Genomic DNA, 18,777 nt, shown 5'->3' with positions numbered 1-18,777 from the left:
TGATCAGCGCAGAGAGGAATGATGGAACCAGAGAAGAGACCCTAATTTGACATGTTGGCGCTGTGGTAAGCGAGGACATTATTCTCGTGAATGCCGTAGTCTGCCTTACCACAACAGGGAAACCCCACAACCCAAAGATGGGATCCAGATCAATGGAGACCGACCCTAGCCCCATGTCAATACCCCCCGACCCAATGACTACCACAGGGACAAGCCTTAGTGGTACACGCTCAGTATCAGAAATGTGAGTGCCTTAATAAGTGTTTCTGCATAAAAGCATTGTAAGAGAAAATAGATTGTGTGGGCAGAGCAGAATGCGTTTACAAGCTGGTCTGAGGACGGAAGTTTTTTTTCAGCTTCGGTTCTGCAACAATTGCTGCAATTTATTAAGCATAAATAAGACAGGAAAATTTCCAACATAATATTTGTATTATTTTAAAATGTTCATGCTTACAAATGAAAGCATTTGATGAGCACAGGAACATAGAAATGGAAATGAAATAAAATGACGACAGAAGACGACCAAACGGCCCATCCAGTCTGCCCAGCAAGCTTTCGCACTTTCTTTTTTTCTCTCACATACTTATGTTTCTCTTGGTTCTTAGTAACCTTTTTTATTCTATTTCCCTTCCACCCCCGCCATTAATGTAGAGAACAGTGTTGGAAATGCATCTAAGTGAAATAGCTTAATTAATTGTACTTCTCTAGCGCTCAAAAACCATCAGACGCCCAGGTGAGGTGGCGCTGCGTCCACAACAGTATTGGGTACCCAGACCAGCACCTGTGGCTGACCTGACCAAACCTCCCTCCACCCAAAATGGTCAGGCCCATCGAGGGTCCTCTACCTGAAATGTCAGATTCTAAGGTCCATGTGGTAAAACAGTCCTCCCCTCTCCAGACCAGAACACCTGCTGGAGACCCTCCACCTGCAGGTCTGTTCCCGATTGGTCCTTTCACTGAGGACAGCTTTCTGAAAGAGGATTGGTCTTTTCACCGACTTGTGACAGTGAATGGATCAATAGGTAGTAAGGGGAGTGGATAAATTGACAGTGAAAAAGTCCAATAAGGAAGAGCCCTGCTGGAGGGTGGTCTCCAGCAGGGATTCCTGGCCTGGGGGGGATTTTGGGTTTGCAAGGTTTGTTTTACCACATGGAGCTCAGAATGCACCTTTTCAGCTACAGGACCACTGGGTCCAACACCCAGACCTTTGGGGTGGAGTGGGGGAGTTTTGGTCAAGCCAGCCACGTGAAGTTTAACGCCTCCCTCTGAGCAGGCATTACATTTCTCATGGTCACAGGAGACACTCTAGGCAGTCTCTTGCTTAGCACACCTCCTTGCATCACAGGGTAATAGGTAATAGCACTCATTACATGTAAATCCCATGTAGATGAGGCTATTAAATACACGTTTGGTTTGGACGCGCGACTCCCATTATTGCATTGGGAGTTATTCTAGCATGTCCAAACACACTAGGCAGAGTGCACTGTATTGCATCGACCTTTGTATGAGGCAGGGGGATAATAGCTAATACCTTCATTAGCTTAAAACATACATGCAAAACCACTAACCAAAGTGCATAACTTTACATGCTCAATTTTTGTGCACAAAATCTCTTGCTGTATCAGCAGTAAAAGTTTGTGCACAAAAAAATGTGGGTAAAACCGCTCTGCTGAGCACACCTTATTACATTATCCTCTCATGCAGGAATGTGAAGCAGGGATTCAATGTTTGGTCCTGGATTCAGCTTCAAAAGATAGCATGTCAAGTAAAACAACAAGAGTTTATTAGGTGCACAATTTGGCACCTAGAATGTTATCCTGATAGAGGGGCAGAGACCTGACTATATGTAAGGACCTATACTTAACCTGCAAAACACATCTTAAGGGCTGGGAAGGTGTCTATAAATATTACAGTACAGCTGTCATTTTTAATACCGCTTCTGCACTTTGCTCATTAGCTCTCCCAGATCTGTTTACTCCTGAGCAAATAAACAAAAAACCAACCACCAAGTCTTTCCTTCTTATCTCTGAAGGAAGACCACTTTGTTTGTATGTCTCCTTGACAGCGAGTGCTGCAAATACATTTCATACAGTTTATTATTTGTGAAAGCTGAGGCCTATACACCTTTTAAGATGTTGTATGTGTACTAATTAAAATAAAAAATAAAACGAGAAATTGGCCAGAGTATCAATATTTTTTGCGGGATGGTGAGGACGAGAAGACACAAGGTGAATGTTGCTAGATTATGTATGAAGGACACTAGAAGTCTGGCAGACTTTACAGCTCAAAACAAGAGCTTTTTCAATCCAAGCTCCTTGATAAAAGAGATGTTTGCTACACAAGTAGCAAAATGTAGTAAAAACCAATCATGCAACATCTCACTGAGAAAATACTTTATTTTGACACAATTATAGAATCAAACGCTTACAGAAATAAAAAAAAAACTTTACATATTTACAATGACAATATTTATGAAATCACTATCTGCCTCTTCATTATAGAATTTCCAATTGAGGCTGAAACAACTGCAATCAATGCTGCTTGCTGAAAAACTGCACAGATCTGAACCACACTGAATATTAGGTGTGGGTATCTGTAAATACCAAAAACCTAGAATTAAGAAAACATATCAGATAGTGTTTGCCAATAAAATGGGAGAAGTGGATATCAGAGAGAACAGCTCTCAATCATGAAAAATTACACTTTTAAAATGTACTCTAACAAGATACACCCAAGCGGACTCAAAGGGCAGTTCCTTTTGGTGTGGAGATGCCACAGTAGGATCTGAGAGTCTCTCTCTAGAGCAGGCCGAGTAAAATAACCATACGGATCTAGAATGCATAGGCTGGTCGATGAAAGCAATGCAGACTCCGGACCTATGTCTGCAGGTACTCTGGCTGTACACGGGCCACCTTCCTGAATTCCTTGCTGTGAGTCTGTGGGCACTGCATCTCACACCAACTGATTGGAACCATCTGCACACCTGGAAGTTACAAAACTGTGAATCACTGATACAGTTTTTACCTGAAGCAAAACCAGGACTACACAGTCTTGATCTTGGCTGTGTTCCACTAGTAATTACTCCATATTGACAGAGATTCAAGTACAGTTTATCTTTGCAGCAAAATGTCCAGTGGGTCTTTTGTGGTTGCATTTGGCCACAATTCCAATTTTAACAATAGCTAGTGCCTCAAAAAATGTTCACGTAGCAAAGAAAAATACTGCAATCAAGTGGAAATCTCAGCTTTTAAAAGGCTCTCTCCAACTTAACCGAGTACAGTGTTAAAATATAGAGATTTACAACCTTAGGAAAAGCTGACCAGTCAACAAATGGGGGCTCTCAATGACTGTTCTATCTGTATTTCTGGAAGTGAACTACATATTTAATATCTTTGATGCCAACTGCTTGAAGACGAGAGCTCAGCCAATAAACTGCACACTAGAGATATGATATCCTTTATTTCATTTAATATGCAGTAAATTGAATATGTGCATATGCAACTGATTTAATCTGCACTAAATAGGTTGTTAGATGCACTAAAAAAAACTGAGTGCATGCTAAAATAACAAAACAAAATGAAAACATTTTTGGCTGTACATTCTTACAGTGAACAGAGTGCTGTCAGGACTCTGGAATTCATTGCCAGAGGATGTGGTTAGGGCAGTTAGTGTAGCTGGGTTTAAAAAAAAAAAAGGTTTTGATAAGTTCCTGGAGGAGAAGTCCATAAAATGCTATTATTCAAGATGACTTAGGGAATAGCCATTGCTTATTAATGGCATTAGCAGTATGGGATTTATTTACTGTTTGGGTACTTGCCAGGTACTTGTATCCTGAATTGGCCTCTGTTGGAAACAGGCCTCTGTTGGAAACAGGATGCTGGGCTTGATGGACCTTCGGTGTGACCCAGCATGGGTCACACAGAGAAGGGCTACCAAAATGATAAGGGGAATGGAACAACTCCCCTATGAGGAAAGACTAAAGAGGTTAGGACTTTTCAGCTTGGAGAAGAGACGACTGAGGGGGGATATGATAGAGGTGTTTAAAATCATGAGAGGTCTAGAACGGGTAGATGTGAATCGGTTATTTACTCTTTCGGATAGTAGAAGGACTAGGGGACACTCCATGAAGTTAGCATGGGGCACATTTAAAACTAATCGGAGAAAGTTCTTTTTTACTCAACGCACAATTAAACTCTGGAATTTGTTGCCAGAGAATGTGGTTCGTGCAGTTAGTATAGCTGTGTTTAAAAAAGGATTGGATAAGTTCTTGGAGGAGAAGTCCATTACCTGCTATTAAGTTCACTTAGAGAATAGCCACTGCCATTAGCAATGGTTACATGGAATAGACTTAGTTTTTGGGTACTTGCCAGGTTCTTATGGCCTGGATTGGCCACTGTTGGAAACAGGATGCTGGGCTTGATGGACCCTTGGTCTGACCCAGTATGGCATTTTCTTATGTTCTTATGTTCTTATGGTGATAAGGAAAGTTATTTTTTTTTGTAATATGCCTCAAACAGTTGTCAAGAGACAGCTATACTTGTGTGCAGAATATTTGAAAGTGATGGGGAGTGTGGAGTTATAAGAGCAACTGCTCAGCAGCAGCAATTCTCAAACATTTTATTTTAATTTTACAGGATTAACAAAAAAGGGAGGATAGGCTCTCATTTATGCCTACAATTGCTGTGGAGTTCAAGGGAATGATTTTTGGAGGAAGAGATTTTAGTGCCCCTTTTAAGATATCCATTCATTTTCTGTGACTTTTAGTGGATATATAAGCAACTGCTAGCTCTTCCTTCAGCTAACACCATACATACTTTACTCTTAATTCATCTCAATCTTGGAATATATTAGCAATCCTAGACTAGCCATATGTCTGTACCGAAAACCAATAGCTGGATTTATCAAATTGCTGTAAATATCGCATGCGGTAGAAAAAGGGACGTGTTTTATATTAAATTCCTAATTATCGCAATGTGCGCTTTGCATAGGTATTACCACAAAGTGCATTAACTTTTCCCACATTGTGGTTAATACCTACATAATTGCATTTTCCTAGCTGCAAAGTGCTCATTTCACCACTGGGAGGGAGAGAGAAGCTATCTACAAGACCCTTGTAATAGTAAGCTATATCTCTATAGGAGGCCCACCTAGTAACTCGAGGTGAGGTTTAGGTAGTAGTAGTGTAGGGACATCAAATCTTCACAAGAGTGTACTGTTCTGTTTGTACGTCTCACTCTGCATGTAAAATGGCCCCTAACCCCTACACTACCACCTAAACCTCAAATTATTAGGTGGGCCTCCTATAGTAGCATAAATAGCTGCTTACTATGATGCCACCCCAGAGGCGCTCCCTCTCTGCTCTGTCCCTCCTCCCACATCTGTTTCCCCCCCCTCACCCCACCCCACATTATGGACATAACGCACAACATCGCACAGCTTAACGCAATTGAAAAAGGTGTAGTTATTTTCAGCGTTAAAAACTATGCGATATTGTGCGTTATGGTGCACTTTGTGAATCCAGCCCACTTTTTCAGAAATCCTGCCCCGGACTCCTCCTCAATCCCTCCCCTTTTAAAAATTTGCATTGCACCATGCATTATGGCGCCTATTGCATGCGTTAAGGCATTTTTCGCATGTGAAAAGGCGTTAACGCATGCAAAAACACCATAACACGATTTGATAAATGGACCCTACAAGTTAGTCTTTGCCACATTAGGGACTCTGGATGGCTCAGGGGAATGTTCACAGCATTACAGAGCCCTTCGCTTCTAGTCCACTGATTCAAATCCTGGCCCAGGTCAGCTCGGATTTTAAAAAAGGATGGCCTAGGTAAAATAAGCAGGTGGTCTCAGCCCAGTCCCAGCAGAAACATTCCCATTACTGTGAATTCTTCTGTATACTTCATCAATGACTTATCCCAAGGACACAATAAGAAATTGCCATATTAAGATATCCTGGAGGGCTCCAAACAAAGTTAGCTTTGAATTCAGACCAACCAGAAGTCATGCTGATACAGACAGTCCCCCTGGAACAGTTTCATCTATTTTTTTCCCTAAAAATGTAGAGTGAAGATGCAGATTCTTTGCAAGTCCATGGAGAATGACAGTACTAGCACCTCACTGGCTTTTCTTACCTGCTTCGCTATGTGCCACCACCACGCCTAGTTCATTCTCTGCTGTGGTCAGCAGATAGTTGGACTGCAGATCCCCCAGAGAAATCTAATAGCAAGTAAAGGAAAAACATGGACCAAGGGGTTTTGTTTGTTTGTGCCTGGTATTTCTTCCTGTTCAACTAGAACCATGCTGCCATGAACTTTTATTTGCCACTAACCCAGAATCTTCCCTCTATTGCTCCCATCTCTCAATGATATTGCAGTAACAATCTTCAGCCAGAAGCCTATAGACTGATACGTATGCACCTTCACTCTGATCAATGGGTGCCAGTGTTTCATAGTGGCTGAGACTGCCCTTCCCTGGGGTAGCTGCAAACAGCTTTTTGTTTGTTACTTACTTTAAAAATCTCTACACTATAAATCATCTCTCAACAACTTGCAGGGGAGGTCTAGAACCGCTAGGATGTGCTGTGGATTAACACATTGTGGGGATGTCATTAGAATCTCCACAGCAAGTGGAGTAAAGTCTTTCCTATAAAGCTCTCATTCCAAATCCATTTACATTTCCACTGTGTGCCCAACAGTCCTGACGTGAGGGCTATAAAGACCGCATACGGCTGGGGTGGGTTTGGCACCTTAACTGAACCATTAGCAGTCAGTCATGGACAAATACATAAGGTCAGAGAAGGAGGAATCCATCCAGGCTCTCTATGGGTAAACAAGGAATACTGGATAAATTCCAAGACTCGTCACTGCACCTTGTTCCAGTGAAGGAGAAACCTGGTGATTATTTATTTATTTGTAGAGTTTTATATACCGTTATTCGGTAGAGCCATCATAACGGTTTACAAAATATGCAATTAGCATACAAAATATGCAATTAGCATACAATCAAATGGAGTTAACATGGTAGTTGGGAACAGTAGAGTTTTGTGAACAGTAAACATTTTTTCTTAGTAGTTGACCAGAGTGATTAGTGTGACCAGAGACACCAATTTCCTGAACATACCCAGATCAGTCTAGAGAATTGGGTTGTGTATCCCTACCAGCAGATGGAGTCAGAGAGCAAAGCTTTGGGCACTGCCATATTCACAAGAGTGCCACCTGCAGTCCCTCAGTATTTCTCTGACTCCAGCAGTTGGTAGAGGTGCACTACCTGCAGTCTTAGTTATTTTTGGTTTTTTCAGTGTAGTTAGAAATTTTGTTTTTTTTCTTTTTTTCCTTCTCATTTGCTTCCTGAGGTGTTAGGCACCTTCGTGGGCCATCCCTCAGTGGAAGCCGGTCGTCCAGGGGGGTTGGGAATCCCTGACTGAGTTTCGTCTGATCCGGCTCGAGGAGTAAAGGCTAGGGGCTCCTGGTCTTCCTACCCCTGAAGCTCCTCCCTTGATCCCGGCTTGGGCTGGCTCCATAAAATTCAGTTAAAAAAAAAAAAAGAGAGTCTCTTTCAGACATCTTTCAGCTGAGGTAAGGAGTCTGCTTCAGGGGGGCCTGTTGTCCAGAGGCTGTTGGGGCAGCGAGTCGGGGTTGGAGCTTCAGTTTCTTCCACTCCTGGGGCTCCGGGGTTTTGGTGAAGAGAGGGGGTTAGTCTGCTGTGCCCGGACCGCGTTTTCAGCACCGATGGGTGGAACAGCGCGGTTGCTCCATCGGGGCCTTTTTTCTGGTTTACAGTGTTTTCCCGCGCCGCCGGCAGCGCACGTGGCTGTCAGGACTAGGCCTCTCCTCTGCTCACAGTTTCTAGTAACCGCGTGGCTGCGCGGCCCGGCCTTAAACACAGCATCCCTTTGCTCTTCGTGCTCCTCAGAGTTAGCAGGCTCATCGGAGTTGGGGCCCCCCCCTTCATGGGGGGGGGGGGGGTGTGACACACTGCAGATCGCGGGAGGAGGAATCCCCTCCCGTTTTGGGCCCCATGGGTTAGGAACCTGTTCTGGGGAGCCGACACCACAGGGCCCCCCTGGATGGGGGGGGGGGGGGGCGGCCCCAGAGGACTTTTCCCCGGAGTTTATTTTAATCATGCATCAGGCCTTTTTAGCAAGCAGACAAGTGACAGCGAAAAGACCTGGGCAGGCGGGGAATCCCGCTGAGCCTCCCCGGAAGCAGGGAAGGTCCGCAAACGCTCAGCCACGTCCTCCAGAGTGCCCTCGTCAGGTAGATGAGGTTATCCGTGGATATCAGGAACCAGACCTTGATGCAGGGCCGGCACCCAGGGTGGATCCGGATCCTAATCCTGATCTGAGGGACACGGACCAAGACGATCCGGATGGGGACGACCTCCCTCCGGCGGAGGGAGATGATCCCAGTGTTGTTAGTCTATTCAAACGTGACGAGCTGCATCCGCTGATTCCCCAGGTATTGGACGTCCTGGGTCTGAAGGTTACCCGGGAGGAATTCGATAATGAAGGGGTTATTCCAGTCCTCGATGGAATATGGGGACCTACAACCTCATTCCCTCCGCCGAAGAAAGTCAGCAAGCTCGTGACCCGCAAGTGGGATGCTCCGGATGCGGGTTTGAAGGATGGTAGGACAATGGCGAAGCTCTATCCCCTATCGCCGGAGATGTTGGATCTGCTGAAGATTCTGAAGGTGGGCGTGGCCGTCTCAGCGGTCACAAAGAAGACCACGATACCCGTAGTGGGCTCTGCCATGTTAAAGGACATGCAAGACCTCAAACTGGAGATTCAGTTAAAGAGGGTCTTTGAGTTGGCCGCTTTGGGTCTTCGAGCGGCAGTCTGTGCTAGCCTTATGCAGAGAGCATGCCTGTTCTGGGTTCAAGAGGTGGGCTCCAGTGCCGGGACTGGCGGCGATGGGGTGCTGCAGGTTGCCCGGTTGGAAGCAGGCATTGCGTATGGTGTGGATGCACTGTATGATCTCGTTCAGATCTCGACTCAGACCATGGTGGCAGCTCATCGGCTTCCCTGGTTGCGGAATTAGGCAGGGGACTTGTCCTCCAAATCTCAGCTTTGTAACCTTCCCTTCAAGAGCAAGCTCCTTTTCAGGGAGGAGCTGGATCAGCTGGTGAAACTCCTCGGGGAATCCAAGGGTAATCGATTGCCAGAGGATAGGTGATCTTCCAAGAAGGTGTTTCCCCCTAGGGCTCATTTTTGGGATTCTCGCCGTTTTCGGTCTACCAGATATTCTGCTGTGTCTGGTTCTAAGCAGACTCAGGGAAGCCAGCAGTCCTTACGTGGTGGTTGCCGCTCCAGTAGGGACTCTGGACATCTCAGTGTGGGAACCAGTAAGCCTGCCAAATGAAGCCACGAGCACCCATTCAGTCAAAGCTGTCTGAGGCAGATTATCCAACTTTTACATGGACTGGGCAAGTATTACCTCGGACCACTGGGTCTTGGAGGTAATCAGAGACGGTTACGCCCTGGAGTTCGTGCGTCCGGTTCGGGAGGTGTTCGTGGAGCCCCATGTGGTCTCTCACAGCAAACGCGAGGTGGTTCAGGATACCATACAATGCCTTCTCGAGCTCAGAGCCATCATCCCAGTCTCGCAGGGGCGGGGACGGTATTCAGTTTACTTTGTGGTTCCCAAAAAGGAGGGTACCTTTCGTCCAATTCTCAATCTTCAGAAGATCAACCGTTGTGTCTCCGGGTCCCTCATTTTCGCATGGAAATCCTGAGGACACTAATGGCTGCAGTGCGTCCCTGGACCTCACGGACGCGTATTTTCATATTCCAATCAGACTGAATCTCCAGAAGTTTCTGCGCTTCAAGGTCTTGGGTCAGCACTTCCAGTTTTGAGCCCTCCCATTTGGTCTCGCAACAGCGCCTCGGACTTTCACCAAGGTGATGGTAGTGGTCACCGCCTTTCTTCGCAAGGAGGGGATTTTAGTCCATCCTTATTTGGATGACTGGTTGATTCGAGTCAAGTCACGGGAGGATTACGAAAGATCAGTAAGGACGGTGCAGTTCACCTTACAGTCGCTCGGGTGGGTCATCAACTTGCAAAAAAGAGTCACCTGGAGCCCATCCAGGAACTGGTTTACTTGGGAGCGCTATTCGATACCTTACACGGCAAGGTACTCCTGGCGGAGGATCGTATGACAAAGTTACAAGGCCAGGTCCAAGCTGTGATGCCGAGGAAGAATCCCACAGTGTGGCATCATCTGCAGGTCCTGGGCTCCATGGCTTCCACCTTGGATTTGGTTCCCTGGGAGTTCTCACTTACGTCCCTTACGTGTGCTTTTGTCACGATGGAAACCGGTGACGGAACAGTTCCATCTCCCTATGCCACTGCTTCCCAAGTCCAGAGTCAGTCTGTCGTGGTGGCTGTTGCGCAACAATCTGGGCCGAGGAGTTGACCTGGACAATCCGGATTGGATGATGATCTCCACCGATGCCAGCCCATCTGGCTGGGGAGCAGTATGTGCAGACAGATCCGCCCAAGAGCTTTGGTCCCCATCGGAGGGGTCCTGATCCAATCAATTGTCTCGAGACAAGAGCGGCTTGCCTTGCTCTACAAGCATTCCTACCCTGGATTCGGGGCAGAATGGTTTGAGTGTTCTCAGACAATGCGACGATGGTGGCTTACATCAACCGGCAAGGAGGGACAAGAAGTCCTGCGGTGGCGCTCAAGGAACAACTTCTCTTCGCCTGGGTGGAACGCCATCTCAAGGGAATTGCAGCTTCCCATGTCGTGGGAGTGGAGAACATGCAGGCAGACTTTCTAAGCCGACAGCAGCTTGATCCCAGAGAGTGGGAGCTGTCTCTCAAAGCGTGGAGCCTCATTTGCGCCAGGTGGGGCATGCCTCAATTGGATCGGATGGCGACCAGGGCGAATTCGAAGACTCAATTCTTCTTCAGCCGTTGGCGAGAGCAGGGCTTGGTGGGTCTAGACGCGTTGGTGTGCCCTTGGCCCACGGGAATTCTTCTTTATGTATTTTCTCCCTGGCCTCTCATCAGCCGGATTCTCCGTCACATAGAACTCCATCCAGGCAGGGTGGTACTAGTGGCACCAGAGTGGCCGCGTTGTCCGTGGATCTGGTTCGAATGTCTGTGGAGGGCCCTTTGCAGCTGGCTCATCTGCCACATCTCCTTCGACAGGGACATCTTTTCTGATCGGGAGGATCACTTCTCTCTCGCGACTTGGCTTTTGAGAGGCGATGTTTACGCTTGAAGGGCGCCCGCCACTTCTATGGCCTATGTTAGAGTCTGGCGGCTGTTTGAGACATGGTGTCACCAATGTTCCTGTGATCTGTTAACTGTGAATGTCCCATGGGTGCTTGAATTTCTGCAACAGGGGCTTGCTAAAGGGTTAGCGTTCAATTCCCTTTGGGTGCAAGTAACGGCTCTGGGAGCCTTGCGGGGACGGTTTAATGGGGTTTCCCTGGCTGGTCATCTGGATGTTGCTCGGTTTCTCAAGGGGGTCAAACATCTCCGTCCTCCAGTCCGGCCTCTGTGTCCAGATTGGAGTTTGAACCTAGTGCTTTGTGTTCTTTTGAGCCTATCCAAAGGGCGTCACTGAAAGCTTGACCTTAAAGGTGGTATTTTTGGTGGCTATTTGTTCAGCTCGTCGGATCTCAGAATTACAGGCGTTGTCTTGTCATGATCCCTTCCTGCGGATTTCCAATGATAAGGTTTCGTTGCGCACAGTTCCGTCTTTCGTTCCCAAAGTCGTCTCAGCCTTTCATGTTAATCAACGGTGGAGCTTCCAGGGTTTCCTCAGTGGTCTAGGGGCTCCACTCAGGACAGGGACCTGCATCTTTTGGATGTGAGGCAAGCTTTGTTACGCTATCTGGAAGTTACAATGACTTCCGTCGTTCGGATCATTTGTTCATCCTTTTAGGGGGTCCAAAAAAGGGGGACAAGGCATCTAAGGTGACCATCTCGCATTGGATTAAGGAAGCAATCAGCTCGGCTTACATAGCCCGGGGGCGACAAGTGCCTTTGGGTCTCAGTTCATTCCACCCGGGCCCAGGCTACTTCCTGGGCGGAGTGTCAGCTCCTGTTGCCTCAGGTGATCTGTAGGGCGGCGGTGTGGTCCTCACTACACATTTTCACGAAACATTATCAACTGGACATTAACGCTTTGGGGGAGTCGTCCTTTGGTGAGGGTGTTCTGCGCACGGGTCTTTCGGGTTCCCGCCCAGTGTAGGGTGGCTTGGGTACATCCCACTTCTCTGGACTGACCTGGGAATGTTCAGGAAATGAAAATTGGTTCTTACCTGCTAATTTTCGTTCCTGTAATACCACACATCAGTCCAGAGGCCCACCCCTTTCTTCAGGTACCGAAAGACTGCCTTTTGCTTTAAGTTTGCTGTGGGGTTTTTTTTATGGAGCTCCGTATTTGCAGATATGCTCGATGAAGCAGTTTATGGTTGATTTGGGTTCGAATTTGTTAATGTGGGCAACGAGGTTGTCAGTTGGTTTGTGTTCATCCTCGTAGGTCTGTTAGTGATAGTAGTGTGGGCTTGGGTACAGGCCAATACTGAGGGACTGCAGGTGGCACTCTTGTATATATATGGCAGTGCCCAAGGTTTTGCTCTCTGACTCCATCTGCTGGTAGGGATACACAACCCACTTCTCTGGACTGATCTGTGGTATTACAGGAACGAAAATTAGCAGGTAAGAACCAATTTTTATTTAGCCACTATTCTTTATACCACTAGGTGGCTATAGGGCTATTGTGTCAGAAACCCAATGGATTACTATAAAACTAATCTGGCTACAGTTTTATTAATAAGTAGCTAAATAACCAAAATTGAGAAGGGTGTCTGCTGCTCTACCTGCTTCTAATTTCTAAGCTTAAGCTGATTAAGAACTAGTCAGATTTGTCCCATCTCAACATCCAGCACCTCGGAGAAAACAGACTTACAGATTTGGATGTAAACAACAGAAACAGGTTTGGATGTAATGACATCCAAATCACTACTAAAAATCTTCATAACATGCTACTAGACAGTCCAGGACAAACCCAAATAATTCTGCCAATTTCAAAGGTTAAAATAAAGATATATGTTGTTAACCCTTTAAAGTCACAACAGAGCACACATGCTGTTATTACTCAAAAAAAAAAAAAAAAGCGAACTGCAAACCCAGACAAATAGGAAATTAGCAGGAAAAAAAAAAGCAAAATACAAGGATACTACTTTGGCCAAAACAATGTCACCAGGACGAAAACTTTTGTATACTTCTGCCTGTGAGAGAGAAAACAGAATATTAGGTTTTATACCAGTAATTTTGAAATAAATAGTTCCAACAGATTTCTAGATGTAACAGTAAATGATTACTTAAAAGTATAAAGAAGGCATAGGAAAATTGGTTCTTACCTGCTAATTTTCGTTCCTGTAGTCCCACGGATCAGCCCAGACTCCTGGGTTTTACCTCCCCTCCAGCAGGCAGAGACCAATTTTGGGTGGACTCTGTCGTATACCCCTGAGGTGCCCCGTAGAGTCTGTCAGTATTCACTGTATCCAAGCAGAACAATAATAAAGATTCACAACTTTCACTGAAACAACCTCCCCCCGAAGAGCAGCCGAAATGAAGAACTCTTAACTGAAAAACCAAACCTATGCCCAATAATTCTGACCCTGAACAGGGGGGCATTTGAAACTTTCATCCAGAAATAATGAACCACCGGCCGAGCGGACTCTCCCTGGGTGGGACTCTGGGCTGATCCGTGGTACTACAGGAATAAAAATTAGCAGGTAAGAACCAATTTTCCTTTCCCTGTACATACCCAGATCAGCCCAGACTCCTGGGATGTACCCAAGCTTTCCTAACCAGGGTGGGAATGCAAGAGTCCCGCTCGGAGAACACTGGCTCCGAATTCCCCAGGCTCAGGTGCCTGGACATCAAGTCTATAATGCCTCGCGAAAGTATGTGTAGGCTTCCAGATAGCTGCCCTGCAAATCTCCTGCGGCGCCACCTGTTGGCATTCGGCCCACGAAATCTATTGCAAGCACGTAGAATGAGCCTTAAGCCCGACCGGAATCGGCCACAAACTTACCCTTACCAAACAAATATATTATGAGGGAGGAAATAAAGCGGGAAAACAATTGGCCAGAAAATTGAAAGCACAACAAATGCAAAAACATTGTAAAGCTAAAAGATGAAACGGGAAAGATGTTAACATCAAATGCTGCAATACGCCAAAGATTTATCCGTTTCTTCTCTGATTTATACCCTAGAGACTCTAACATAAATCCACTAGAGATAGATAATTATTTGGCCCAAGCCTCACTACCACAGTTACAATTAGAGGGCTCAAGGGGCCCTTGATAGGGATATTTCGGGTGCCGAAGTTATATGGGCAATAAAAAAAATCTAAAAAAATGGGAAATCACCCGGCCTTGACGGCAACACTGCCACCTTTTACAAAAAGTTTGCTAGCTTAGTTATTCCCAGGCGAACACATCAGGATAAGGAGGATCATGGCGGAACATCAGGACATGGTCAGGGACCTCAGGCAAAACATCAAGACATGGTATAAAAGCAGACAAGACCAGGAGCTCCACGAAGAACAGACAACCTTATAAGGTTCTGGCAGGCAGGAGCCTCCAGAGGGAAGTCACCACGATGCAAGGCAAAGACAGACTGAAGCTGAAGTCCTTTTATAGGGCTGCAGACCGGCAGGCCCACACATAGCTGGCCCTATAACTATGGAAAAGTGCTGCGGGCCGGCCCCTAGGGAAAGGCGTGGCTCAAACCAGGAAGTCCATGCAAACACAAGCAGCCTCAGGCAGGCCCCACGGACATCGAGGCCTCCCAGACCCTGGAGCAAATCCTGGACAGTTCACAGGCGAGGCCCTGGCTTGGAGCAGCCTCCAGGAAGAGGTAAGGAGCCCTCCCGTAGCCCAGCTACAGGAGGGTTCATAACATCCTGCTTTTAGTGGTAGATGCCAAAAAGGCTTTCGACTATGTACATTGGCCTTTTCTTTTTAAGACAATGAGAGCCTTCCAAGTCGGGAAAAAATGTATTAGATGGATACAAAAACTGTACGAATCTCGATCTGCGTGCTTAAAAATAAATGGGGGATACTCCCAACCGTTTAATGTTGGAAGGGGTACTTGCCAGGGGTGCCAGTTATCCCCTTTACTTTTTGCTATCTTCTTGGAGCCCTTTACCCATCACATTAGAGATAATGATAGGATCCAAGGGATCCAAGTTGGTAACTTTTCCTCCAAGTTATCATTATTTGCTGATGATATTTTATTTACAGTTACTAATCCCATACAATCATTGGTGGCCATCACAGAAGAAATAACTGATTTTAGCAAAGTTTCAGGCTTCAAAATTAATTGGGAGAAATCAGAGCTTTTGAATGTTTCGGTTCCACTGGAAATAGTTGCTCAACTTTGGAAATCCCATCCCTTTAAATGGGCTAAGGAGAAAATAAAATATATGGGGATCTATATTGGGAATGGGATACCCCTGTTCCAACTTAATTATCCTCCCTTAATGGCAAATATTTATAAAGATATGGAGGAATGGGATCAATATATAGTGTATAGGCCAGTTGGCTGTTATAAAGATGAACATAATGCCAAAGATCCTATATCTTCTTCAAACCTTGCCAATTGTCCTTCCGAAAAATCTTTTGGATAAATGGCAAAACAGGCTTTTCAAATTTTTGTGGAAAGCAAGACAGCCCAGGATTGCGAAAGAAACTTTGTACCTGCCTAGATCACAGGGTGGCATGGGGATGCCAAATTTGCATCACTATCAAGGAGCAGCACAACTTAAAGCTGCTGTGGAATGGCATAACATTAAAAGGCAGAAACCCTGGGTGTTGTTGGAACAGGCGATTCTTGGTTCACTACTCATAACAGCTTTACTCTGGGAAAAACATAATACCTGGCACCCTATAGTACACTTTCCAGAATCAGTGCAGGTAACAACACAGGTGTGGGAGAGATGGCGGACACTACTTGTAGGACGTAGATCCTTTTTCTCTAGTACACATCTCTTTCACCACCTCTCTTTTCGACCGGCAGTGGACTCTCAGGCATTCAAAAAGTGGAAAAACCAGGGAGTTTATCAGATCTCACATATTTGGGAGCCAGGAGGGATGGTACCTTTCTCTACCATTAGTGAGCGATTTCATTTAGATAACAGGGAATTATTCAAATACCTGCGGATTAGGCATTTTATTTCACAACAACAGATCACAGAGGATCTTAAAATTGGGAAGTCCTCCTTTTGAAACTCTGTGTGTACATCAGACAAAGTTGGTAAACACATTTCCAAAATTTATAGGCTCTTAGCTGGGGATCTATCAAAGAAGGCTACCCATATTATTGCATGGGAGAGGGACTTACAAGAAACTTGGACGTCTGATGATTGGAAAAAAAAAAAGAGTAGCCCAACATATGAGTAAAGGGTTAATCTCCTCACGACACATAGAAAATGGATATAAACTACTCTATAGGTGGTATGTGACTCCGACCCGCTTGTGCCATATACAACCCTACACTACAGGCCTGTGTTGGAAGTTATGCCACCAGCAGGGAACCTTTTTTCATATGTGGTGGACGTGCGCTAAAGTAAAAGCCTTATGGCAGAGTATATCACTATGGTTGACCAACGTACTTGGTGATGAGATTTCACTTACTCCTTCCCAAGCCCTGTTGAATAATGAAATACCAGACAGGTCGAAATTTCAAAATGTTTTTATTAAGTTTGTGGTGACAGCGACTAGATGTACATTAGCACAATATTGGAAGACCCTAAGATCCCAACTTTCAGGAAGTACAAAAGCACATCTTAAATATGCACACATTGGGGAAAATTACCGCCCATAAACACAAGACTATTCCTAAATTTATGAAAATTTGGCAGTGTTACGAGACGGTTATCATCTAATTCATAGTAAATATGTCTCCCTAGTCTATAATTCCTTGCCTTGTTTCTAAGGCAAGCGGAGGATCTGACTTATACATCACCGGTTCCACGGTACAGCAACAGTTAGTAATAAGTCCAAAAGCCCATATTCTATGAGACTTTCACTAATAAATATAGAATTAAAGCCGAATGAGATATATTTGCAATGTTATAATATGATTGATTGATATGTTACATGCTGTTTGCTTATAAAGAGGTAGGGGGTGGGGATGGGATGGAAAGACGTTATAATTATTGGCGAAATTGTAATTTGAAATATCTTCTACACATGTTACATTTGTCTACTGTACCTTTGCAATGTCGATATTGGCGAAGTTGTGTACTTTGTTTTTGACATGCCAATAAATTTACAAATAAAAAAAAGCCATTGTGGACATACTACTGAAAAATGATTACAAATTTGATTAAAACCTTGATTAAAAACCCTGAATGAGAAAGGACAACCGTAACTGTACTCAACCAAACAAAAAAGTGTTGAATCCCAGCAAGATTATAGATGCCCTGATCTAGGGATTGGGCGATGGCCTATCCGCAACCTCTTGGAATCAAGATTCATCTCATGGGAGATTCCTTGGCACTGTCCTTAGGCAGCTGTGGGTGGGATGCTGAGTCCATCTGTCTACACTAAGGAAAACAAAATTATCAGGTAAGTAAATTCTCCATTTCCTAGCATGTAGCCAGATGGACTCAGGACCAATGGGATATACAAAAGCTACTCCCAAATGGGGTGGGAGGCTGCTCGTGGTCCGGTTAGCACCGCCCTTGCAAAGGTTGCATCCTCTTGGGCCCAAACATCCAGGTAATAGAACCTGGAGAAGGTGTGCAAGGAAGACCACGTCACTGCTTGGCAGATGTCGATGGGAGAAAGTAGCTTAGCTTCTGCCCAAGATACGGCCTGGGCCCTAGTGGAATGAGCTTTAACCTGAAAGGATAATTGCTTCCCTGCCTCAACATAAGCTCCAGTTATCACCTCCTTGAACCAGCGAGCTATGGTAGCTCGTGAAGCTGCTTTGCCTTGTTTCCTTCTACTATGAGGAACAAACAAGCGGTCCGTCTTGTGCATCAGTTCCGAGATTTCCAGATACCGCACTAAAAGCCTACTGTCATTCAAATGGCAGAGGAGACAGAGTCTTCCGTGTCCTTGTGTCTATCCAGGGATGGTAAGGAAATGGATTGATTCAAATGAAACTCTGAGACTACCTTGGGCAAGAAGGAAGGAATGGTGTGAAGCTGTAACGCTCCTGGAGTCATCTGGAGGAATGGCTCCCAACACGACAACGCACTTAGTTCCAAGATGTGACTAGCTGAGCATATCAACACCAAGAACACAGTCTTCAGCATTAACAGGCACAGGGATAGACTGTGCAGCGGCCGAAAGGAGGGCCCTGCTAAAAAGTCCAATACTAGATTAAGATTCCACAGGGGACCTGGCCACTGCAAGGGTGGTCAAAGGTATTTAACCCCTTTTAGGAAACAGGCCAAGTCCGAATGCTGACAGTTGGGCTCCGTTCACCTTGCCTTTGAAATGGGAGAGAGCCACTACTTTGACCTTCAAGGAGTTAAGGGACACCCCTTTATTCAGGCTGTCCTATAAAAATTCCAGAACCATAGGGATTTTGGTCGTCCGAGGGGCCATCCCGCATTCTTGCACCAGGCCTCCAATATTCTCCAGACCCGCACATACACTAAGGACATCGACAACTTCCGCTTGTGGAGCAAGGTAGAAATTACTGCCGAATATTCACGCTTCCTTAGGCGAGCCCTCTCTAGGGCCGGACCGTAAGACAAAATCAAGTTGGGTCCTTGTGAATGATCCGACT

The 18,777-nt window shown here is 45.6% G+C and overlaps 1 protein-coding gene across 1 annotated transcript in view; it reads right to left on the bottom strand.

The window, feature by feature from the left end:
- Window positions 1-2,378: 2,378 nt before the first annotated feature.
- The window catches only part of EXOSC1 (exosome component 1), a 37,258-nt gene continuing 20,859 nt past the window's right edge, over window positions 2,379-18,777 (bottom strand). Inside the window, exons 6-8 of the mRNA XM_029610167.1 lie at window positions 13,200-13,250; window positions 6,134-6,218; window positions 2,379-2,983 (exon numbers count right to left, since the gene is read on the bottom strand). Coding sequence (XP_029466027.1) covers window positions 2,877-2,983; window positions 6,134-6,218; window positions 13,200-13,250 — 243 coding nt within the window. The 3' untranslated portion in view covers window positions 2,379-2,876. The remainder of the gene's footprint in view (window positions 2,984-6,133; window positions 6,219-13,199; window positions 13,251-18,777) is intronic.

Source organism: Rhinatrema bivittatum, chromosome 7 (genome assembly GCF_901001135.1).
Source record: "Rhinatrema bivittatum chromosome 7, aRhiBiv1.1, whole genome shotgun sequence".
NCBI classification, from domain to species: Eukaryota; Metazoa; Chordata; class Amphibia; order Gymnophiona; family Rhinatrematidae; genus Rhinatrema; species Rhinatrema bivittatum.
This window is presented reverse-complemented; position numbering and strand designations above follow the sequence as displayed.